We start from the raw sequence: 26,830 nt of genomic DNA, 5'->3' as shown, positions 1-26,830 counted from the left end.
TCCCAAGGACAAACCATGGACAAAGTAGGGATTTACCTATCTGAGCCTGTATTTGGACATGGACAGCTTTTTGTTGACTTTTCAAGAGTCCGGCGTTTATGTGAGATTGAAGTGAAGATTTTAACTACTCCATACCAGGGAGAACTGATTCAAGGACAGGAAACTATCTTTACCAAAAATGTTGTTTATATGGAAATTTTAATGGAAATAAATGTGCTATATAAATAAATGTTGCTGTTACTCTTATGTTTCTCCTATACACAATAATCATCTGTTTCAATCCTCTCAGAAGTACTTAATATTTAACTCATTGAAACCACTAAGAATTGACAAAAGATCTTTATATAGTAGGGATGTGAGTAAAAAATGTTTAAATGTGTGTTTAAAAACAAACACTATGCAATTCCCATCCCCTCCTATCTTTACGCCAAATCACTGCACACTTTGTAATGAAAGCAATGTTTCAGCACAGCCTCTTGTCAAATTGCAGGTTGATTCCATAAAACAAATTTGCACAGTTGAATCAAATAAAGTGTAACAACAAAGCAACCTCTAAGGGCCCTGGTAAAATGGGTTTTAAAACCTTTCTTCACAGTTTGTTTCCATTTTGAGTGGTTGAATGACCCACGCAATCAAATCAGAAATTATTAAACTAGTAAATGCTGCTACCTCAATAGCAGTTGCATATTTTCTAACCCAGCCAAATGAAGATGCAGTGAGGTTATGGTCGAAGCAGCGAGCAAATAAAGTAGTGAGAAAGCATACCTTAGTGAATCTGAGATACTGGCATGTGTAGTATGGATTGCAGACTAAGAAAATAAGTGTCAAAACTTTCTTGGATTTAGAACACAATATATTGAGAATTACAGCTGGGCAATATGGACAAAAATATAATTTTTTCTGTATCTATTGATTTTGATAATTACCACAATACAGTTTCATATTACTATTTCTATTTTTAAAGAGTATCTACTGTATACTAATATATTCTGAATAAACAATTTAAAATAAAAAATACTAATAAACAGATTTATTTTTGAGAAATGTCACATAAATTATACATTTAACAATTCTGGAATGCTTTTGCTTTTCAGAATGACTGCACTTAAAGTAGCTCAAATTACCAAGGAAATTTATCAATTTAGAAAAAAAAGTGTGCAAAACAGTTTAACAGTGCAAGTATGTTAAATTGCAAACAGGGGTGTGCAATATTGGCATAAAATTATATCAGTATTTTCTGGGACTTTGATGGTAACAATAATTAGATGATATTTTGCATCCTTTAAAAACATGTTTGTAAAAGTCTTATTGTTCTAGCTTGGTCTTGTTAATAAGATATTAGATGTAGCTTACTAATGAGATTAACAGTTAAGGAAAACAGGTCATATTTACTTTAAACTAAAGTAAATTAGCACAAAAACATTAAAATTACCAGGCAAATATTACTGAGATCAAACAGTGCAAGTATGAGTAAATCATTTCAAAGTGGCCTACAAGATTTACACAAAAGACCAACAAAACTATTATAATGAGAGCATTTCAAACAGACACCCTTAGCATTAACATTATCTGAATCCAAAAAGAATAAAATACTAATCATAACTACAGCGCAAATACATTATAGTCTGGATAAACAAACTGCTCCGCTGTAAGGTGAATTGTGCAGCATACAAGCAAGAACAAACATCTAACATACTGTACTTCATAGCGTAAAAATCCAAAGGTCTCACAAATATTGCACAGGAAAAAAAAACTATAGCATTTGTCATATATAGTATTGCAAAAGAAAAAAAAAACCCCAATCCTATAATTTTTTTAAATAAATTACTAACTTCAAGTTTTGTCCAATATTGCAGAAAAAATAAAACTGTAAATTTCTACTGATAAAACTTCAAGTGGTGTGACAGAAACACCAGTATGTCCACATCATTTGGCTTCACAACAGCATGGTTATATGTTACAACATTTCCTCCCGTGATGAAAGCCCTCTCAGAAGAGTTTATTGAGGCAGGGGTAAACAGGTGCTTTTTTGCAAGTTTCCCCAATTTAGGGAAAATGTACTTCTGGTGTTTTCCACCACTCAAGTGGATTTATATCACTGTTCACCTCAGTTCATCAAGTAGCTCTTGATCACTTTTTCAGTGGCAGTGTGCAGAAACTCAGCTTCTCTGAATTCCTGTGTTTGTTTTTGAAAATGCTGCTAAAACACTTTTTTCTTCTTTTTGGATCCCCCCCTTGTGTTATCTGCTCCAACTTCTGCAGCCATTGGTCCCAGATGGAGCGAGGCAAGGAGGTGGGGAATTGTGCGAGTGTTTTAAATGATAAAAGGAGAAAATCTGTTTTAGAAGCATGGACCCCCAAACAAGACAGCTTGCTTTTTATGGATATAATAATAATCCATTTGAACGGATTAATAATTCATATAAAAGGATTTTTATTTTGCATGACACCTACAGGACTCCATACTACATTAATTTCACTTAAATTGGATTTTATTGAGGAACGACAATTTTTGCCATGCCAGCTCCATACGCTGTGACTCATTCCATCTCGATTTCTTATTACCTGCAACAGTTTCGACTACATTCAGTTAGATTTGTCTTACAATTACAGGAAAAAAGGCAATTGATCTTGACACAAAAATGAAGGTGATCAAATAGCATCAGATAGGAAAGAAAGCGAATGCAATTGAATTTAACTATTCTCCACTGTAACCGGTGTTTACCACTAGTGTACTCTAGCTTTGTATCCAGTTAACCTCCAAAGCTTCTGAATTGTGACTCACAATGTGCCGTTTCGTGAGTACTGCCATGAAGGGGTAATGAAACCACACTGAACTCCTTTATCTGTTAATATCAATAATAAACAGGCTGAAATGTTAAAACTGAAAACATTTGAGTGCTCAAAATCTGCCAGTACAATTACTCCTTTCAACACAATGAACACAAGGAGAGGCTTTCATGGATGACATCATATAACACGGACAAAGAGGTGTGTTTTTGATTGTTTTTTGCAAAGTGATTAACAGGCTCGATAATTTCAGCTTGTACATTGCTAAAACAAAAATTAAGATATTATCGTAGACTAGCTGCAAACAATAATGCAAACCACATCTGCTCTACTAGCTGCAATAAATATCTATCTATATTCTAATTAGTTTATGTTTGGGCAGATCAAACTCTCTTGGATCTGCGGCTAGATCTCTCCGATTTTTCCATGATAAAGAAAATGCACTGACCACTTTTTTTTCACAAACACCTATAGCTCTTTCAATTCTGCTATCTCTTCCACTTCTCTCTTTATCTGTAGCGATAAAAAAACAACATATTTATGTATTGTTAATTAACTATTAGTCTAGTAGTAAAGGCAACTCAGCTGTAGTATATTGTAATGTTACTATTGAAAATTGTATATAAACAACACAAAACATATCCATAACAGTAAATTAATTAATAACATCCAAGACTAATCTTTCAGCGACACCGCCTTAACAGTTTTTGCTCCATTGTCCATAGTAATATACATCTTGTGGTCTCCTCTAAGTTCCCAAGATGACAGGGCGTTCTTTATCACCATTGCAATAGTTTCTGCCATGTGATTATTAGTAAAATTTGCAATTTGCAACCATTTGCTCCGTAAATTCCATGCCGTCTCAATGTAGTGAATAGTAACACTTAAATAAGGCTCCAGTGTCCGACTCGACCATAACTCTGTTGTAGTGGCAAAGTACCTCACATTTTTTAATGCAGCCTATAACTTCACCCGACATTCACCTCAAAGCTGCCAAAGTGTTGTTTGAGAAAAACATTTTTGGCTAGGGTATTTAAACCTTGGTTCAATTACTTTCAAAAGTTTCCTGAAGCCTTCTTTTTATCAAAACTTCCTGGGTCCTTCGCTATGAAGCAAGTGACTGCGTTTGTGATGTCTTGATGCCTTTTTAATTTTCTGCTATGTGGGGTTATAGAGGAAAATGACTAGACAATCGACTGCTATTTAGGAACAGCACTGCTGCTCACAGACTTACAACCCACATCACACTAGGAATCTTTTTGACATTCAGCATATTTGATTGAATGTTATTTATTTTTTTTATTTATTTATTTATTTTTTTTAAAGGTGATGGAATAGGTTTATTGTATTAGCCTGTTGGGACTTGTTGGCAGCATACCTTGCATACTAACTTTATTTATGCTTGGCCTGATTTGAGGTAGCCGAGCTACCTCCAAACTTTTGATGACATGTGCCTTTTTATGGTCTTCTCTCTTCCTGACCAGTTAACACACTTTCCTCCTCAGCTCCACTTACAGGGAAGTCCTTGTTGCATGGCATATTTCCAAAATATCCGACCACTTTACTAATGTTTACAACATAGCTTTTTCGTAGGGATGAGTAAATTTGCAAAGTTTATAAAATCTAAAATAATACAAAAGTTGTATTTTTTTTTTAAGAGCAACAATTTGCCTCTGTTGATGTTAAACCTTTGTCTTTCCTTGAGGTGATGGAGAAAAACACATTTTGTCACGTGTGTTACTTTTATTTTTAAAACATGGTGTAACAAAGTCCAAAAAAAAAATTCTCAAGTTGAATTTAGACAAGTACATCTGAATATTTTGTCCTTTAAAATTAATGGGATTCAATTACTTTGATACCTATGCTTATGCTTCTTTCCCCAAAAGTACAAGTTACTTAAAAAACATTGAACATTCTCAAATAATCTTCATCCAGAGCTTAGGTCTGAACATACTTGCTTTGAAATAATTACTATATTAGGATAACAGACCATGGTTGTACTAGAACAATTAAAATACATTTCTTCCCCCCTGTGCAAATATCTGCTCCATTTATAAAGGAAAAGAGAGAGAATATATATATATATATATATATATATATATATATATATATATACATACATACACACACAATCCTTGAGCCCACTGCCGAAGTTTACAAAAGAAAATAAAGGTGAAATTTAGAAAATAGCAATAACTGTTTGCTTGAAGTTACAGAACTGATTAAACTAATAACACAGTGTTAAAACACGGTTGTGTGCACTTAGATGTTAAAAGTAATTTCTTACCTTTTTCCCTTCTTCAGAACTATCCATCTTATCACTCCTATCCATTGTTAGATCCACTGTACTATAAATTAAAACAGAAAAATGTCTAAAACAAACAACACAAAAATCATTAATTAAAACAATGCAGTGAGGATTCCTTACATATACATATATATATATATACATATATATACACACATATATATATACATATATATATATACATATATATATACACATCTATATATACATCTATACATATATATACATCTATATACATATATATATATATATATATATATATATAAATAAACAATTTATTACAGGATTTGGATGTTAAAAGTTCAGTGAGATAGACAGAAGAAAATATTATCCAATGTGACTGTAAACTTCAAAATATTTTAAATATATTTTTAAATGAACAATATACAGTTGCAGTGACACACTTTATTGATTTGTCAGGCAGTGCACTTCTTCAATTACCAATAATGTGGTACAAGTTTAGCAAACTTCATGTGATGGGCTTTCAGAAAGATGTTTAGAAAATCAGAATAATGAAAGTCAGGTAACAATTGTCACATGTAGTAAAAATGAGTTAAGTGTAACCATGAAACTTAATTTCATTTTTGCTATAAGAGTATATGCCCATAAAAAAAGTTTTAGTAGGTTTGACACTTAGTTTTTTCTGAACTGCCAGGCTTATTAGCTTGATTGTTTAGTAAAATAAAATGCTTCAATACCTTAGAGTGTCACAAATATAGTACATTATAAATGTCTTCAAACACAAAATTTTTACTGGAGTAAAAAATATAAAATACAAGGAAGCACAAATTATTGTATTGGCTGTCAAAAACAAAACACAAAAATCGCAAACAAGTACTGTATGAACACTGCAGGTTAATAAAGAAAACTGATATTAGTACTTCTACTTGAAGAAAAAAAAAACAATGGTTACATTTTCAATATATAAAACTACATTTTTATTTAATAAACCATGGTTAACGAAACAGGCTGCATTCGCACTGCAGGTCAATTCCAACTTTTTTGTAATTATATGCAACATAGACCAAATCATTTCAGACAAGTGTGAATAGCAGGAAAAAAAGTCAGAACTCTTCAAGCAGATTTCAACCATTTTTAAATGAGGGAATTCTTTACTCAGATTTACACTTCCTAACTAACTTCAATTCAATTTTTGTGCAGCCTTCATCATAATTCTGTTGTACAAAGATAGATAATAGTGCTGACTCAATGTGACAACAGAAACAAAGCTAAGTTTTGTATTCAATAAGCATTCGGGCTAATTACTAGTCAGTACAGCTCAACTGCTAAATATTTTCTGACTGAAATGGAGTGACCCAACCATGCATTTCTTCAGGACAGTCTTTCACACAGACATTGCCATAAGTAATTGACATTCTAAAATTGTTAAAGTACTGTGCTACATTAACACAAACACATCTTACCCAATCAGTCCTTTCTGCAAAAGTATTGTGACTATAGTGGTATAGTGACTAGATGGAAGCCACTCTTGAGTTAAAGTCATATGACAATCTACTTGGACTCAGAGAGCATGAGGAAAAAGATTGTCTAGTCTGATGACACACAAATTGAACTCTATAGTCAGAATTCCAAACAATATATCTGGCGAAAACTAGGCGCTGCTCAATCACCTGCCTAATACCAGTGAACAAAGTGATTCACAATCATGGGAGCATCATGCTTTGGTGGTGTCTCTCAAAAGCAGGGTGTTGGCGACTGGTCAGAATTGAGAGAAGCAAGAATGCAGCCAAATACAGAGACATACTTGAAGAAAACCTGCTCCAAAATGCACATGATCTCAGACTGGGGGAATGGTTCACCTTTCAACACAACAGTGATCAAAAGTATAGTCAAAGGCAATGCTGGAGTGGTTCCAGGACAAGTCTCCAACTGTCCTTGAGTGGCCTTGCCAAAGTCTACACTTAAACCCTACAGAACATTGGTTGAGAAACTTAAGGTGGCAGTTAACAGGTACTGCCAATTCAAATTAACAGAACATGAACGATCTATCAGGAACAAAGGGAAAAAATGGTCACATCCAAATGTGCATAGCTTATAGTGACTTTAAGACTTGAAGCTGGAATTGCTGTCAAAAGAGCATTCACAAAGCACTGAATTTTATGTCATCATGGTTTTTTTTGGTTCCCAGCTGTGCTATTTTGCTTTTCGCCAATACATGCTGAAGCTGTTTTCTGCTCAATGGCAGCGCAAGGCAGGGAAGTATGCTAACATTTAAAGCGAAAACATATGCAAATAATATATGCTGTGCCCAAAACAACTTCTTTTAAAGTTTACTCATGCTGTATTAAACTATCTATAGTTTCTGGGGCTAGGGCTGTAGGAATGCACTAGGAAAACAAAAATTAGCAGGAACCCCCTCCCCCCAACCTTATCTACAACCTTGCGGAAATGTTGAAGTGGGGACTACAAACTCCCCATCAGCCAGTGCGCTACTCAATATGAAAACCATTGCCAAGAAAGTCTAACCAATTATGCAAGACGGTATCCGATTTTATACTGTGAACAAGTTTTATGTGATTGCAATCAAATAACACCCACATATGGTGGCTAACAAACACTGGTTTAGGTTTATATGGTGTATGACAAGTGTTGGTTGCTGTCCGGGGCCGTTTCCACCCCTGCACCCAGGAACGCCAGCAAAGGCGTTGAACTTTCAGGAATAATTAAGGCCCCACTACCAAGTATGCATATTTGAAAGAGTGAAGCATTAATGCAAACAAATGACATTATCATATAATTATTATATATACTTTGTGCCAGTCAACTCACATAATCATTGACTTTTCAGTCAGCTATGGTATAATATGTTACTTGCCTCTTCGCCTGTTCTTTTAACTATCCACTACACAAACTAAAAAAAGTTAATATTAAATTCAGTGTTTAAATTAAAGATCACTATTCTCTGCAAAATCAAAACTGTCAACATATGAATTAATGTACAGATTACAGTGTATCTAAGTACTTTGTAGTTAGTGTCACTTACAACTGAAAACAAATATTTCATATTAACAATGAACTAGAAAAACTACTACAAAAAATGCTTGTTATCACTTTTCAAAGAAGCTGGAGAGTTTGAATATAACTTCAAATGAGCAAGCAATTGAATAAGCCACTGAGTAAGGGGGTGGCTGGGTGACTGTGAGGGAATAAAACCGAGTGCTTAGATTGCTCGGTTGATTTTTATTAAAGCTGATCTTTTAAGTCCCTGGTTTTCAAAGCTTTATGGTAATTTAATTGCAGCAATCCTTTATGTGAGATATTACAGTAATTGAGCTAGCTCATTGTTTTTTTTGTTTTGACCAAGAGACAACTGGAGGAAAAAGAAAGTGGATTAATAAATTGAGAAAAAGGAATCAGACGTCGTCCTGTACAAGTAGACATACTGCAAGAAAACCCACTTATTTGAGTTCAGACAGCAAGCTGGTTTTAAATACAGCAGTATATTTTTAATTTGAAAAAGAAAAAAAGATGAATTTGAAAATGCTGCTTAATAAACAACAGGCTTGTTAGCTTAACAGAAAAAATTGTCTTTTTTCTTATAAACTTGTTAAGCATGTTAGTTTAGAGTCTTCTTGATAAAGAACTTATGAACATTTGATAAATGTGTGGCTTTTTCAAAGACTTTTACTGTGTTATTTCTTGCTGTGTGTTTTGGTAAGAAACAAGTACTTTACTATTAAAATGGTAATCCATATTTGTAATTACACCTCAAGCATTATGACTGTCTAACTGATACACTGAAGAAAAAACATCTGGATAAATATAGTAAATGTATACTTTTAACAGTTAAAAAAGTTGTAGTGCAATTAGTGTTTAAAAATTATTACAACCTGTAAATGCAGGTATATTTATATTTAAGCAGTGTTTACTTTCCAGTACTAATTAATTGATTGTACAAGTATTTTTTTGTTAGACAAATGGTGAAAACTACTTTTTAATAAGCCTTTTTCAGATAGGCATACCACATAAAATATACAGTATTACATCTTGTAATTATAAGAATTATTTTTTTCTTTAATGTCATATAGATTATGGAAAGATATTTTTGTACATATTTTATTACTGTGCATTTTAAGGAAAATGTATTCATTTTAGCATTTTTATGGTCAATGAATAATAAGCATTCAGGATTTAATTTTATAAATAGAAAATGAACAGTTAACACCTGTGGTATATAGTTTAATTATAAAAAATATACTTTACATTTAAATTTACTTATTTACTTATTTTATCCAAGGTGACTTACGTTTATGATACAATTGATTACATTTCTTTTGGTTTTCCAATTGGAGCACAGGCAGGTCTAGTGACTTGCTATTGGTGACACAATGTCAGTAGCGGGATTTGAATCCACAACCTCAGGGTTTGAAGTCTAAAGCCTGAACCACCACACTACACTGCCTACTTTAATATAGGACATAATGCTTCTATGTGCCAGGTTATGCAGGAGCTTAGTGTAAAAAGTTTTTTAAAGGGAAATTTAAAAAAAAAAAAAGAGAGATACCGGAATTGGCTGATCAAGTAACATGAAATCAGTGATCAGTATCAGCCTTAAAAAACCTGATTGAACCTCACTAGAATAAAACCTCCCAAGATCACTCTGCTGGCAACTGAACAATTCTTGGAATGATCAACAACAAAACTTACAATTTAAATGTTTCATTCAAATGATCAGACTTGATTTTAAACTTGATTACTCTAGTTATCCTCAATATTAGTAAAACGATAATGTTAAAAAGTAAATATACCCCATGGAATGGTTGGGTTTTTTTTTCTTTTTTAAACAACATGGGGACAGGATTTGATCTTTATTTTAAGAGTATCCAAAATGTACAAGTGATAACAAATATCAAGCCACATTTAAATTTTGTAGTCCATTGTATAATTGAAATAAACATAAATGCAAATTTCACATGCAGAAAAAAAATAAGACCTACATTTACCACTACCTCAAATACCTACAATTAGAATCAGGTGCAAATGATTGGACCACTGTTAGGGAGGATCTTGGTCGAACCCATTTTATTTAACACTAGAATTCCTGAAGCCCAACCTATTGCTGCATTCAAATGAAGTCATCTTCCACCTTTGCGCCTAGCGCAGCTGCACTGTTCTTATGTGTGAGTGGACGTTTCTTGCGGGGAGGGCTTCTGTTCTCTTTCTCCGATGTAGAACCGTCACCCTCATCTGAGCTCTGTTATAGCACGACTTTATTTGAAAACAGCAGTGTCAGATCGGGGGGGAGCTTGAAGGTGACTGAGAGAATAAAACTGAATTAAAAAAAAAAAAAACACCTTTACAAGTACCATACATTTACACTGGCTGTTACAGACTCAAATCAAATTTATGTTTTTATTGTATAATAGTAACAATAAGAGCACCTCACTACTCAAAAATTTTATCTTGGAAAGAGGCCAGGATCGAACCCGTAATCTGTTGATAATGAGTCAGCCGTTCTTACTGCTGTACTGCCAAAGCAGTCATGTTAACGAAGTATACTAATCTGATTTCTTTTCTTCGGTTATATTCTTAAATAAAAGTGCACTTGTTTTGTTATACTTTTACCTTTTGTGAAAGTTCTTATTTGATATTTGGACTTCAGTCTTCACACATTACACATTTCATGTCAAAATTTTGTCGTTTGTCTTTTTAGGTATGTGTTCATGTACTAACTTTTTTTTATGTTTAACATTTCTTGCATTTCCTGTCATCCTACACTTACATAGATCTTTGTAGACATGGAACACACATGAAATGCATGTGTTCCAAATAACGACATACTTACCCTATACAGCTCCAGGTACCTCACTACCAGATAAACAAGGCTCGAGCTGGGAGAGCTTTCTGCGGCAGTGGGGGGATGGGATAACAGGCTGCTTAATACTTGAACTGATTGACACGTTTACGAAACAAGAGACGCTGAATGGAGAGGTGCGAAGGGATTTAAGGAGTCAAGTTTTTTCATAGGCTTCAGGAATTCTAGTGTTAAACCATAGAGATTTAGCTTGGTTTGCTCTTTGGGTTATCACCACGCATTGATCAAATGAGCACTCTGGGGCCTTCAGAATAGATGCCCATGAGTCTGGAAAAGGACTCAAAAGGATCTCCAAACAATAGGAATTTGTTCATTCTACTCTCCGGAAGATTACGTTGAAGAGGATAAGATTATAAAAAAACAACTTGTCTAGATCAGGCCACCCCAGCAAGTTTAGCCCAAAAACAGAAAGCAAAGTGTGAAAAAAAACAATTCTGGGGTTTTTAGATACATTACAAGACTTGCAAGTAGCTCTTGCTAATGTTGATGTCAAAGTGCACAGGTCTACCATTAGAAAAGGGAATGTACAAATTAGACCAGACGCAGCAAGTGTGCCTGGAAGAAAGCTTGGCTGTCCAGAAAGAATCTCCAAAAGTTTCCCAATAAACATCTAGGCAAAGACCAGGGGCCTCATGTATAAAAGGTGCATACTCACAAAAATGTTGTGTACAAACGTTTCCATGCTCAAATCGTGATGTATAATACCTAAACTTGCCATAAAGCCACGCACATTTTCACAATAGTTCGCTACTCAGTTTTGCAAACTGGCAGTACCCAGCGTCAAAGCAGTGCTACTGTTCCTGTGTGGTTACCCTTTCTTTTTTAGATCCACATCCCTGACGCGGCTTTATCATATACACTGAAACTAACTGCATATTGTTTATTAGTTTAAGGCATCTGATTAGCTATTCCCTGGACCATTACAGTCATCCCTCGCTATATCATGCTTCAACTTTCGCGGCTTCACTCTATCGCGATTTTTTCTCATACACGCTTACATCACTACGCATGCGCTGAGAACTTTTATCTAAGCCCCACGATGGCTCCTAAACGTGCTGCTTTTTCTAAGCCTTCTGATAATAAAACTAAGCACCGGAGGAAGATGCTTACTATCCAGGAGAAGGTGAAACTCTTGGATATGATCAAAGATGGCAATACCCTACAAAAGCCTCCTCATGCATATGAAAAGACAGCGCCAGAAACTGCCTATCAAGATGTACTTCAGCCGCGCACCCAGACACCCACTGCCTACTCCTAGTACTCCTTCAGTGGAAGAAGACAACAACGCACCTGCTGAAGATACTGCACCACCTGAAGACTCACTTACTAAGGTGCCTTCATAGGTTAGTGGTTGTGTGTAAGAACTGTGTGTGTGTGTAATTAAATGTACAGTATAATAATCTACTATATAAAAGCGGTCGGGATTGTCCATCCATCCCGTAAGTGCAAAGCGTAGCGTAGCGGTATTCTGCTTATCACAGACTTGCTACTTGTGGCTTGCGGTACGAAGCGACGCGACGTGAGGAGAGTTCTGGTGCTCCCTTCGTTCCCTTGCTTTTGTGCGCGATGCGCTGGGAAAATAGACAAAATTATGTCACTGGAAGTAATTAATGTTGATGGAGTACAAATGCCTCACCGCGTAGTAAATATCAGGGGAGATGGTGCTTGCTTATTCTCATCTATTGCTTATTTAGTGCATGAAACTCCGTCTTTAGTGGTACAGATTCGGGCTGACATTGTACGACTTTGGACAGACACTCGAGGGGATAAAAAACCTTAGGTTTTCGGGAGATGTTATGAATGGGCACTTTGATATTCTCATTCCCTACACTTACATGTCTGATGTACACATGAAGCGCACACAAATTGAGGATAAAAGTCGGTCGTCTTAAAAGGCGGATGAGCCTAGTAATAATGATATTTGTAATGTCTAATATGTCTTATTTTCTCTTATTTTGTCTAAAATATTGGGTAATACGAGTGTAATGATGACTAAAGGGTGTTATTTTTAGAAACAGTTTCATCCCAAGAACTATAAATGCACTCAATCAGTCCACCAAGTGCTCCTTGTAGAACTGTTTGTACTTATTAGTACAATCACCTCACTGTAAACTTGCGATAGTTATAATATTGCACAACCTGAGCCACTTTAAAAAGTGTGTATTTACATATGATGACGATATCATTTTTAAGATGAAATGCAGCAAAATATGTTTATTATACAGATAAAACTTTAACTTCATTTAAATAATCTATATGTGAGGACATGGTGTCGCAGTGCTAGCAAGGAGCTGCCGCCCATTCAGGGATTGTTCCTGCCTTGCGCTCCATTCTTGCTGCGGCTAGCGCGACACTGGAAGGATAGATGGATGGAATAATTAAACATGTACTATGAAGATATTTCAATTTTCCTTAAAAGTTTTGAAGAATCTACGTTCTAAGCTTACAGATGGCTTAACATCTATTACAGAGCTGATTGTGTGGCGATTGGTTACTCGGAGAAAGAAAAGGAAGGACAGGAATTGGGAGTTAGCATGTTTGCAAGAGAAAGTACTGCTGCAATAAATTGTTTAATCAAAGGTTGCACACAGCGCAGCAAGCATCTTGCGTGAGGCAGTCTCTGGACAGGGCGCCACTGTGTTCCCATGTTTAATGACAAGCTTCAACTCCTATCATCTTGGAAATGATAAAGTATACATCTCAGTATTTTAATTATTCAGAGAGATGTAATATCTGTAATGTAATATGCAATGGATTCTGTGTCCTTTCAGAGGAAGAGAAAGGCCGTTTAAGAAGCACGTAGTGATTCACACACAGCACATAGAAGAACACATACAAAACAAAGCACTTAACGTGCTACTACAGTTACGATGGTATTTGAGAAACTAGTAAATTAAATGATTTAAAGATGAAGTTTATGATGTTCTACTTTAATGGCAAAATAAAACTACATGATTAAAGTGGAAATTTCAAGATTAAAGTTGACATTTTAAGCTTTTTTCCTCAGTGTCCCCATTTTTTTCTTTTCTCTTATCCCTAATAAGCTTTCATATGACACTCAGACAGTGAGCTACGACTCGCCTTTTCACAGCGACTTTGATATCAGACAACTTTTTTATTTCGGGAACTGTGCGTCTTTGTGAACTTGAGCTTTCGAGTTTCTCTGACACTCTTTGTCACTCGATCAACTTCCTTTTGTTATTTATACCACTGTTTAAATCAATAAAAAATATGCTTTCCTTGCCTCCAATTGGTATTCTCTGAAAATCTTCTAATTTCCCCCGTGCTTTTGCCATTGCCTTTTCACAGAACGCTGAGGGCTATTTATATTGATTTGCATATTCAAAGAGGCGTATTTCTGGGAGGAGTTGGGGTGGGGCAGCAGGCACGTGCACATGTGTTGCTTTCACGTTGACTGGGATTTATGGAGTGGAAGAACGTGGAAGTTGGCAAACGTACAGATCTATGCATCTGGATTTTTTTGTGTGTAAACACATTTCCGCTTTTGTCCTTACGCCATGTTTTAGTGCGAATTCTACGCACGACGTTATGCATGAGGCCCCAGGACTTCTGGAACAATGTGCCTTGCACAGATGAGGTAAATGTTTGAGTAATCCAGCCACAGTACCAGAAGGCGTGCGGCAAAAACTAAGGATACTATTTGAACAGAAGAATCTGATGCAAACTACAAAGCACAGTAGTGGAAATCTTATTGTATGAGTCTGCTTTGCTGTATCAGGGCTTAAGCAGCTCACCATCATAGAATACACTATGAGTTCTTTATTACATCAGAGGTTGCTTGAGGAGAACATGAGACCCATCTGTCAGAAAACTGAAGCGTGACCAAGTGGACCTTACATTATAACAATGACCATAAACATTCTAGTAAAACCACCAAGAAACTGCTAAAAAGAAAGAAATGGAGTGTTCTGGATTGGCCAAGTCAAACCTTGATTCTGAATCCCATCGAGATTCTGTGGGAGTATTTGAAGCGGGCCACTCATGTAGGACATCCCTCAAGCATCAACAAGAAACAAGAACTTTCTCTTACTCGATGTCAGAGACTAGCAGACAGTCATAGAAAAAAATTTCTGCTTGAAGTTTTTTCTGCCAAATGGTGCAATACCAGTTATTAGAGCCAAGGATGTACTGACATCTTCCACAGACAGAAATATCTTAATTTTTCATTGAATAAATTATTGCAAAGTCACTCTCTTTTTTAGGTTACATTCCCTTTACCCAAGGACACTACTTAAATGAAGATCACATCTTGATATTTCCACATATTAAAAAAGAAAAAACGTTTACCTACATGCATTGTAAATGACACACAAAGTGCGGAGACGGCTCTACCTAGTAGCACTTAACATAAGTAAGGCCTTACTTCTTTTCTGCTTTGACTTCATTCTCATCTGTAATACCAAACCCCCAGATAGACTTATATCCTCCATCCTTCTTGCATTCTGATCTATTCAGTGCTGAAACAGAAAAACAAGAATATTTGTCTTGTAACTACTTTGTACTTTACTATGACAAGCAGAAAGGTAATTTTCTTTAATTACATATAATAAATCTTAGTTTATATTAAAAGTTTTAATTCACAGACACAGTTACAACCTATTTGGGAATGTGGAGTCTACTAAAGTTTGGGCATCCTTACATATGGTTTTTTTTGGTCCTCAAAGCTTGTTAGGTCTTAAATTAAACCTGAGGAAGAATATTTTACAGTTGAAAAAAATAATGTATACCCATTTGCGATACTGTTCCTAAACTAAACAAATATGATTTACTCCAAGCAGCTGACTGAAGACTTCAAAATTAATATAACTGCCTCTTACAAAGCAGGGGAAAGCCAAAAAAACTCAGAAAACATTTTAAATGGTATGCAAGGTTAAATGGTATGTTGTCAAGACAAAATCTGAAAGATTCAAAAATATATTTTAGTAGAACTGCTTATAAACCGGGATTATTAAGACAGCAGTGATATACAGGGAGTTTTATTTAGTAACTTTTATTAGAGAAGTGCCTCTAAGAGGCATTTTTAGGACTTGATACAAGTATGCAAAGTTGCTCCAAACGGTGTGTTTAGGGAGAGAAATTTTGGTTAGAGGACAATAATTTTCTCGTAGGGAATTCAATTATTGGCCACACCTGTGGATATTCCACCCTGGGAAGTGGGGACTCATAAGTTTCACTCATATTTTCATATATTTTATATTGTTTTCTTTTAATAAAAGTGTGCGGTACTGACATACTATTAATGAAGTACTTTGCTTTGTAAATACTAGTGTCACAATAATCACTCAGTATGTATTTCTTATAATGAACTATCCACTGACAAAACTAAAAAGCACCAACTGCCAACTTCTGGCCAAGTGTAGGGAGAAAAAAAACAAAGAAATGCTAATGCAACTTTTTATTCAGTTTTAAAACCACAGCCCGATTTGTATAAAAATGGATAAATATATTTTATAATAAATCTTAAAACCCCACACAGGCATTGTTTTCAGGTAAGTTGTATTTGAACAAATGTACTTCAATAAGCTGGTTTAAAATGCACTGTAAGATCCATCTACTTGAACATGCACTACAGTTATTCTAAAATCAAAACTCTAAAGGAATGTGCACATTAACTGGACTTGCTGATAGCACCATGATGAACAACTATGTGGATATTGCGTGGATTACAGAGTCATCCAGCTGTTCAGGCTTTTTTCTTACTATAAAGTCTTATTTACCAGCATTCATTTTATTATTATTAAAAAAATGTACCATTGGACCTAAACACAGCTTTAAAATTGAGTCTGGGAAACTACAAGTATTCACTTTAATTTTAAAGTTGTGTTTATTTTATAATGTTACTAATTAAAGTTAATTCTTCTGCTACTAGTTAAATTTCTTGTGATATAGTATGTCAAGAATGCTATGGTAAAAACATACTTGCTTATTTTACTAGTAATGACAAAGGAACTCAAAAACTGTCCACTGAAAGCTAACAAATCACCCAGCATTGTTTAATTTTATACAACCTTGGCTCATCTTAATAACCATTTCATGCATCAATGCACAGAAGTTCTTTACGAAAAATTAAGTCTCAGTCCTGTTCTCCCGTACGCTTACATACCATGAAGTAACCAAATCTATGGATTTGACCAATTAAATTTATTCATACTCTAATCAATACATGCATAACAGGCATTTCATGAGGGCAAAAATCAATCATGAAATTAGCACAGAGATTCAAGAGTGGCTGCCTCCCTCATGCTTACAGACATACAGCAAGTTATTTAAGCCTAGATTGGAAGAATCAGGTAAATGAAACAGACAATGAATGTACTATTTGCACAACACCATGCAATGTCTTCATTCATATTTTGAGCATAACATAACATAATTGATAAAGTATATATCAAATGAATGAATGGATAGTACTCTTCACTTAGGTCAGTGGTTCTCAAACTGTGGGGTGGGGGGCACGAAGTAACAAAAAGGGGGGTGCGAAGATGTGGAAAAAAAAAAGAAAACAAGAATCAAAAATATGAAAAATACATCATTATCAGAATTACTGGATGCTATAAAGTCACTCCAAGGTGGAAAAGCAGCAGGCCCTGACGGCTACCCTGCAGAGTTTTACAAGAAATTCTCCGCTCAGCTAGCTCCCCTCCTATTAGCAACATTTACAGAAGCCAGAGATAACCAATCTCTTCCACAAACCTTTCGCCAAGCACTAATCACTGTCTTTCCAAAACAAAATAAGGACTTATTACAATGTGCATCATACAGACCAATTTCACTTCTGAATAACGACGTTAAAATACTCTCTAAAATCATAGCTAGAAGGATGGAGAAAGTGCTCCCCTCAGTAATATCACAAGACCAAACTGGATTTATTAGGGGCCGACACTTATCGTCAAATCTTCGACGCCTGTTTAATGTAATAAACTCACCAACTAAATCAAACACCCCAGAAATATTATTATCATTGGATGCAGAAAAAGCATTCGACATGATTGAATGGAAATACCTTTTACTATTTTGGAGAAGTTTGGGTTTGGCCCGAACATTTGTGCATGGATTAAATTACTGTATACTAACCCAGAAGCTTCAGTTTGCATCAATAACATTTGCTCAGACTACTTTAAACTAGAACGTGGCACAAGACAAGGATGCCCTTTGTCACCACTGCTGTTTGCAATTGCCATTGAACCACTGGCAATACATTGTCGAAATACTGATCAGATAAAGGGGATTAGCAGAGAAGGACTGGAACAGAAAATCTCATTATATGCAGATGACATGGTACTGTATATATCGGACCCAGAAAATTCTGTGCCTGCAGTCTTAGCAGCACTCACAGAATTTCAAAAGCTCTCTGGTCTCAGAATTAATCTGAATAAAAGTGTACTCTTTCCGTGAATTCAAGCATATAATATTAGATTAGACACCCTTCCTTTTATCATTGCAGAACAGTTTAAATACCTCGGGGTAAACATCACAAGTAAACATAAAGCTCTTTATCAACAAAATTTCGTCGTCTGCATGGAAAAAATTAAACAAGACTTGCATAGATGGTCAACCCTTCATCTCACACTAGCTGGAAGAATTAACACTGTTAAGATGAATATTCTTCCTAAGCTCCTTTTTATTTCAAAACATACCAATATACATTAATAAATCGTTCTTTAAGCAATTAGATTCAACAATAACCTCATTTATTTGGAATTCTAAACATCCACGCATCAAAAGAGCGACCCTACAAAGACAAAAGGCAGAAGGCGGCATGGCTCTACCTAACTTCCAGTTTTATTACTGGGGCAAATATACAGTCGATAAGAACCTGGACACAAATAGAAGAACATACACAGGCATGGACCGCAATAGAAGTAAAATCCTGCAGTACTTCTTTGTATTCCTTGCTTTGTGCTCCAATAAACACACGTTATCGGCAATACACTAATAACCCAATTGTGCTCCACTCACTTAGAATCTGGAACCAATGTAGAAAGCATTTTAAGACGGAGAAGCTTCTTTCTGTGGCACCCTGCAAAAGAACCACCTCTTTCAACCCTCACAAACATATGCAGTTTTTAATATCTGGAAAAATTTGGAATTAACTTGCTTAGAGATCTTTATATAGACAACGTCTTTGCATCCTATGAACAATTACATTCCAAATTTAACATTCCAGCTACAAATTTCTTTCACTATCTTCAAATCAGGAACTTTGTTAAACAGAACCTTCCAGATTTTCCTCATCTTGCACCCTCATCCACGCTGGAAAAATTATTGCTCAATTTCAAGGAGTTAGACTCCATCTCTACAATATATAAAATCCTTTTACAATCCCTTCCTTTCAAAGATCCAAGAGGACACTGGGAAAATGACCTCTCAATTAATATATCAGAAAAGGAGTGGAAAGTAGCAATGCAGAGAATTCACTCAAGCTCCATATGCGCAAAGCATACAATTATACAACTCAAAATTATATATCGAGCACATCTGTCTCGACTAAAACTCTCCAAAATGTTTCCAGGGCATGATCCAACCTGCGAACGTTGCAACCAAGCCCCAGCCTCACTAGGTCACATGTTCTGGGCCTGCTCCAAATTAACATTATTCTGGACAAAAATTTTTAATTACCTCTCAGACAGTCTTGGACTCACAATCCCTCCTAACCCATTAACAGCTGTGTTTGGGGTTCTTCCAGAGGGTCTTAAAGTGGAGAAAGACAAACAAATTGTGATTGCATTCACTACACTGTTGGCACGCAGACTTATTCTGATAAACTGGAAGAACCCAAACTCTCCTCTTTTAAGTCAGTGGGAAACTGATGTGTTATATTATTTAAAATTGGAAAAAATCAAATACTCAGTTAGAGGATCTGTGCAGACTTTTTTCAAAACATGGCAGGATCTAATCAGTAATATTTTGAAATGATTTTATAAAGCACAGAGAATTTGTTGATTTAGGTATTTTTACAAGCCTTAAATTTTACACCGTTTGGCTTGCTCTCTCTCTCAAGGGTGGGGATCGATCTGTTCTTAGCATAATTCTTTTTTTTGTAAAAACTTGATTGCTATGTATTGATTGTAATAAAATTAATAAATAAAAAAAAAAAAAAAATACATCAATTAAAACCAAAACCAATTTACTTAAACTACATTCTGATACTAGAAACACAAATATAGAGTTAGATAAATGTCGATAAAAGTAGGTATAATAAAATATGCATCTATGATATATCATTACAAATTGGTATTAGTGGGCTACTTTCAAAGAAACGTTTGGGGGGCACGATTAAAACTGTTATGAAAACTCGGGTCACAAATACGTAAAGGTTAAAAAAACGCTGGCTTAGAGAAACTGGAGTTCCCTGTATTTGTATACACTCTAGGACAAGAAACAACATTGGTAAATCTTTAAGTGAAAGAAGTTTTCCTCTCTCTTGTTAAATTAACCCTAGCCTGAATGAATCTATTAATTTTTTACATTTAAGATTTCTCATTTAAAGATTTAGGCTACCAATGTTGTTTCTTGTCCTACTGTGTATATAAACACAGGGGACTCCAGTTTCTGTATTACATCTTGCCTGAAGAAGGGGTCGGAGTTGCCTCGAAAGCCTACATATTGTAATCTTTTTAGTTAGCCAATAAAAAGGGTCCTTTTGCTTGGCTTTTCTCTACATACATAATGGCTAACACGTTAAAACACCCCAGTACTACAGCTTTATATGGAAAAATAAACCAAAATAATTTTAAATATACCTTTTCATTTATACTGTATATTTCAGTTTTGAAATGTATTACTAAAATTATTCTTTTTCTAAACAATAAAATTATGGCCCAAACTACAAGAACCTGCAATGGGAGTGACCAAAATTATATGCTATAAAAATGTTAATTACCTGCTGAAAACATGTTAGGAGCCCTGGGAAAAGTGTTCACAAGTGTAATTAAACTGTGCAGATTTCAGTCTGCGTGAGTGGCATTTGGCATCATCCAGGCTGGCTGGGATTTATTACTTACCATCTACTAAAAGTGGCCAATGATCAAAGCCAGGTGATCATTGGGGCAACATATAGAGCCCTGAGAAAGGAGTAATATGGGTTGCACAAAATCCAATTTTGGTGAATTACCTTAATCTAACTCGGAAAAATTAGAGAAATGCAACCTTTAGAAAAAATAACTATATTTTGATGAGTAATTAACAAAACCACATGTGCCACAATTATTGGCTACCCTAGAAATGCTTATGAACAAAGTGTAACAAAAGCATTTTTTTCTATTTATATCTTATTTAAGCTGATCAGTGTGTATGTTCACTGGGGTATACATATCAGATGGCAAACAGGCCAAATTCCTTTGTTCATTCATCAACAGGGGAAAGATAGGACAACACACAGATTAAATGATAAAAAGTGTGTTGACCTTTATAAGTCAGGAAATGGCTATAAAAAACACCTATATCTACAGTTAGGACAAAAATTAAAAAGGTCAGATTAACTAGAACTGTTGCCAACTTGCGTGGAAAAGAACCCAAGTTAACTCTGCAGTGAGGCGGCTGGTAACAAAAAAAAAATCTGTAAGGATCTGGAGAAATACAGAAAAAAGTAGCATGTCACCATGTCTCCAAAATGACCATCAGACCCCACCTTCATGCCAAAAGATTATTTATAAGCCATGCCAGAAAAAAATTATTTCCTGTTATTTAACCACAAACATAAGCGTCTGGAGTTTGCTAAATGCTTTTGAAACTCTGAGTGTTCTATGGTCAGACAAAACAAAAACTGAGTTTTCTGGCAACAAACACTCTAAGTGGGTTTGTTATAAAAATGATATACCAAAAAGAATCTGATTTCACACTGACAAGTATGGTGAAGGTTCTGAGATATTGTGGGTCTGTGTATTCAGAAAAAGGAAACTTGTTAGGGTACATGGCAACATAGGCTCCATGAAATACCAGAAAATTTGAAATGTAAAATGTCTCGTCTCCGCCAATAAAAGGAAAACTGGGTCATGGTTGGAGCTTCCAGCAGGACAGTAATCCAAAACATGCACAAATTTAACACAAAAATTGTTAAAGGAGCCCAAAATCAAGCCTCTTAAATAGCATCTCATAGCTCCATTGAAGACCTGTGGAATGAGCTCAAGAAAAAAGTGCAGAGGACAGGACCTAGAACCCTGGATAATGTGGAGAGATTACGTAAAAAGAAATAGTGGCATATTTCCTTCTCTATATACTCTAACCTTATAAGATGTTATAGAAGACGACTAGGGAGGTTATATAAAGTATTAAACGTTGGGGTACCAATAATTATGGTAAATGTGGTTGTGCTACAAATAATTATTTCTTGATGAGGAACTGTTTTTTCTCAAAATAAATATACTTCACTTAAATGTTGGGTTTCTCTGTTTTCTTTCACTGACAGATTTAAGTAATTCACCAAAACACAATTTTTCATATAACCCTTTTTAATCATCTTTCACCAGGATGCCAATAATTGAGGAATGGACTGCATATTTAGCTTCTGAAACCTAGTAAATAAGACATTTTCAAGATTTAAGTACATAACATAAGGTATGACATCCAAATATGTTATCAGTAACATACTGCCTCTAAACCATCAATGGGTACTTTGTGCAGCGTCATTTTTGGGAGGTATCCATATTAAAAAAAACTAATTTTCAAATAAAAGTGCAGATCCGCTCTACTAAATGCCTACTGTACTAAATACTAAAGGGAGATTGCTTGCTAAATAAAACAAAGAACTGCATTAATTTGTACACCATTAAAACCAAACTGTTTGTATACACATACAACAGAGCTAATTTCAAATTTGCCAATTGAATGTATGAAGAGTATAATAATACAATGGCCAAGCTAACAATAACTAAACTTCAATAAAGTATTCTTCCTCCTAACACACCACTTAACAGGGCACAAAAAGAATAAGTGCCTTACCAGGAGTTTTTAATCCCAAAAGAAATTCAGGGACTGTAATTATCAAAACAGACAGCACAGGGGCCACCTGCCACACCGCTCCAAGGTCCTTGGTTGAAATCCTGAGCTTGACTTATAAATGCCTATTTACATGATCCCAGGGTAGTTCAACTGGTAACCATAAACCTGCTAAACATGAGTGTGGCATCTTGCCCAGTGTTAGTTCTCACTTTGCTGTTCATGGTGCCAATACATAGGACTTCCTGCAATCCTAAAATGAATTTGTGATTGAAAATGGATCAATGAACATTTATAAACTAGACTTTAACCACTGGCTGCAAAGTGAAACACATTGCATGTTTAAGAGTGTAATATTAAAATGTTTTCTAGCAGCTCAGATGATTTAAAGCATAGACTGTTAACTATAATCAAACCGCTTATCAGCTTACAGACAGGAATAAATGAAAGGTAAGTGTGAATGCTAACATTCAAAATGTAACAATTCATTACACTGTGGACTACTGATGCACAGACTACCCAAATAAAAAGTCTAAACCACTTTACAAATGCATGCCGCACAAAAAAGCATCATGTGGCATGTGCATAAAATGAAATCTACCTAACCTGTACTGTACTTAATTGAAAATCCGCAAGGCTTACCTTACTGCTGCTTAGCAAGCCATGCAAACACCCTTTCAAAACAGATTTGCACGCATAGTTTTAGCATCAGGCATAGTTAAATGAAACTGATGGTAATGAAGTAGCCTGCTCTTTTTTACTTTGTCTTTCCGAGAATAGAACACTGAACGCGTCTTAGTCGTCAGTAGGCCGCGAGTAAATTTGCAGGCATTTTTCAAAACATCTAGGGTTGAAGAAGGTGATCTCTGCAAATAAAAATGTCATCTGGGACGCTTTTTCTCCCAAAGGAGTCCTTGCAATAAACTACTCAAGGGAATATAATACCGGCAACTGTATCGAAGTGACACTGAACGAGCATAAAGGGGCCTACCTTGAATGAAAAGGCTGGGCTGGCGGGCCATGAGTCGCAGTCGCCGCCAACACTACGCCGCTTACCCCAGTTGTCTGCTCTCGGGTGGCGGCGGTGGCAGCGCCGACGCTAGCAGCTCACACGGCGTCTCTCTCTCCGCCTTCCCTCCACCAAAGGCGTGCTGGACGCGGACCCGGACCCGCCTGCTCACCCCCCACGTTATTTGCCGTAGTCTCTAAATCCCTTTGTACTCTCAATATATTTTTTTCGATGCGTTATCCCGTAATCTTTCTCATTATTTACAGTGTGACAGAACGGCGATGTGTTCTTAATTTGCCCTTACCTAATAATCAGTCAAAAGGAACAAAGCAAAGCGGCAATCAAAAACAATGCTACTCCCCGATGCAAAACTCAAAAAAGCCAAGTTGCCTCGGCCAATTAAAATGCAAACGCTTAAAACGCTTTCTTACTCTCTCTCTCTCTTTCTCTGACGCGAGCTTCGGAAAGGCGTCTTCGTCAGCCTGGCTTCAGAAATCCATCCCCCGGATGATGAGAGAGTAGGCCGTGCTCGATGTAAAGGGGACACCCCAGTTCATCCAAAAAAAAAATCAACAAAAACACGAATGTGTCCCCTTTCAGTGTTTTACGTCAAAACAAAGCACACGATGAACAAAAACAGTTTTAAATATATGTTCCTATTTAGTATTGTGGGTAGAATTATGTCGGCGATGTGGTAAGGGAAGCAGGAACAAAGCTTTCACTATTAATGTTTCTTTTATTTTGTGGTATTATTTTAAAGAGAGGTTGTTATTAATAACGTAAGAAAGCATAACCGAGCCTGCTCAAGCAGAGCTCTCTTGCTCTGTATTCGATGCGTTCTGCCTGAATCGGTGCTGGCTGTCAGGAATATTGCTGTCTTCGATTACAGCCAGCACGGTACGGTGGGTGATTATTTGCCTTCTCTGGCGGCCTTTACATAGTTGGGCTCCGCTCAACACAATATGGCTAACACTTTCAACCTTCAAAAGGCAGCCCGGGTGAATAAAAACTATTTTTAAAGGCCAAACATACCTCTATTGAAATTCAAGTAACGTTATTCATTCCAGTAGTGCGATCGTTTCTTCGTTTATTTGGCTCTAAAATTCCACAAGTTGGGATAGCTTGGCAAAACGCGCTATTGTGTTGTCTTGTGCCCATCATTCACTCACTGACTCATTTATTCATTTTCCAAAATCACTTCCAAAAGTTTATTCTGTAGGGTTTACAGGGCCATTATTGTCACTTGCACTGAATGCAGTGAAATTTTTATTCCTATCTGCCAATCAACATGCATCATGATTTGTGAGTATATTAATATAATAAAATTGAGTGGAGCATGTGTCTGTCAGGTTGTTACTTCGGTTTTTCTTCCCCCATTTCTAAAGGCATGCAGGATGGGACTGTGACTAAACTAGTTGTGGTGTGTGTGTGGGAGTGGGCCTAGCAATTGACTTCTACTCAGTGCTGCCAGGATAGGCTTTGATTACCTATGACCTGGAATAGTTTAAACAAATTTCGGAATGTTTTATGTTATGCTATGCTATACTTCACTGTACTATAGTATAATAAAATCTTATATATTAAGGTCAACATGGGGATGTGTGAGTTTGGTATTTTTTGTACAATTCCACACCCTTGGTCTAATCCCAACAAAATTTTGCAACCTTATTGCACTTTGTCAGAAAGAAACTGTAAACTACTTTGGAACTCAAAATCTAGGAAAAGGCCGTGTTCTGTATTTGAGCAAAGACAAAGCCTCACTCATAATTATTGCCTGAGAACAGCTTATCCTATGCACAGAGTAAGAAACATCCTAGTCTATCACAGCCCCCCAAACACACGCACACATACACACACTCCCCACAGTGTCATGGCATCAAGGTGGAAACCACAATTTCAGGGTACCTGCACCTCTTTCGGGATGTTACAATACAAAATTAGAAAGATCATTGAATTTAGTAATCTAATCCTTTACTGAAATTGATTGAGTTTAGTGTCACTGAGAGCTTAAGCTTGTTCCGGTAGCTTATGACACAATGCAGGAACAATCCCTGCAAAAGAAGCCAAGATGTCCAAGATACATACAATATATTTACTGTATTGTGTACAAGACTAATTTAGATCACCAGTTAACCTAACTTCACTTTAGTACAAACAGATTAATGTTGCAGTCCTTCTGCATTTTCCTAACAACTACTCTTGTACCTGTATTGTACCCGTTATATTTTTTTCTGAACATTTTTGGAGCCAACTGTGACATTTTTAACACGGTTGCTTCTCTGTATGTGGAACACATACTGGTCTGACCTTAGAAAAGCAAATAGTATTATTAAAGCTCTCAGGAAACCTTTTATGTTCCTTGACTATGACTGTATCAGGTTCCAGGCCCTTTAAGACGTGGTTTGACAAGTTTGGAGTGGATGATCTCGAGTGGCCTGCGGAAAGCCCAGATATCAACCCAGATGAACACCTTTGGGATGAAATGGAATGCCTCACTGTTCTCTCCTGTCTCCCTTTTTGTGCAACTCAGAAGTCCCAATGTGGCAATGTGTACAATAAAATGTAACCAAAATGGATAATTAATCCATTCATTCATTAATGAACCACAAAAACAAAGAAAGCCTAAAAGTGGACAAAAATCAGTGAAAATAAGTGAAAAGCGATGAAGCTGGCCTAACTTATTATAGTATAATTACTAAAAGGTTTTATATTGCCATCCAAAGCATATAAGTAATAATGAATCAATGTTGCTTATAAGAATAATTAATCAATAATACTATATTTATCTTTCAAATTCAATGCATTTTTACTGCAATACAGTTTTATATCCTTGCAGGCAATAATATGCACAAAGTGGTGACTGCAGTGGCACAAGCCCCTCTTTTTTCTCTTACTGGCCCATTTGCCCTTTTTTCTGTTAGGACCTCAT

At 35.9% G+C, this 26,830-nt stretch overlaps 1 protein-coding gene across 11 annotated transcripts in view; it reads right to left on the bottom strand.

Annotated features, from left to right (window-relative positions):
* senp6a (SUMO specific peptidase 6a) overlaps window positions 1-25,024 on the bottom strand; it is a 136,251-nt gene extending 111,227 nt beyond the window's left edge. For 3 of the 11 annotated variants that reach the window (XM_039748054.1, XM_039748055.1, XM_039748058.1), the window contains exons 1-3: window positions 23,884-24,321; window positions 15,319-15,412; window positions 5,078-5,162 (exon numbers count right to left, since the gene is read on the bottom strand). In XM_039748054.1, coding sequence (XP_039603988.1) covers window positions 5,078-5,162; window positions 15,319-15,412; window positions 23,884-23,914 — 210 coding nt within the window. In that variant the 5' untranslated portion in view covers window positions 23,915-24,321. The other 8 variants (XM_039748063.1, XM_039748061.1, XM_039748060.1 and 5 more) reach the window with 8 other exon arrangements.
* Between the last annotated feature and the right edge of the window lie 1,806 nt (window positions 25,025-26,830).

Source organism: Polypterus senegalus, chromosome 3 (genome assembly GCF_016835505.1).
Source record: "Polypterus senegalus isolate Bchr_013 chromosome 3, ASM1683550v1, whole genome shotgun sequence".
NCBI lineage: Eukaryota > Metazoa > Chordata > Cladistia > Polypteriformes > Polypteridae > Polypterus > Polypterus senegalus.
The sequence above is the reverse complement of the archived record's forward strand: the minus strand, read 5'-3'. Positions and strand labels throughout refer to the sequence as shown.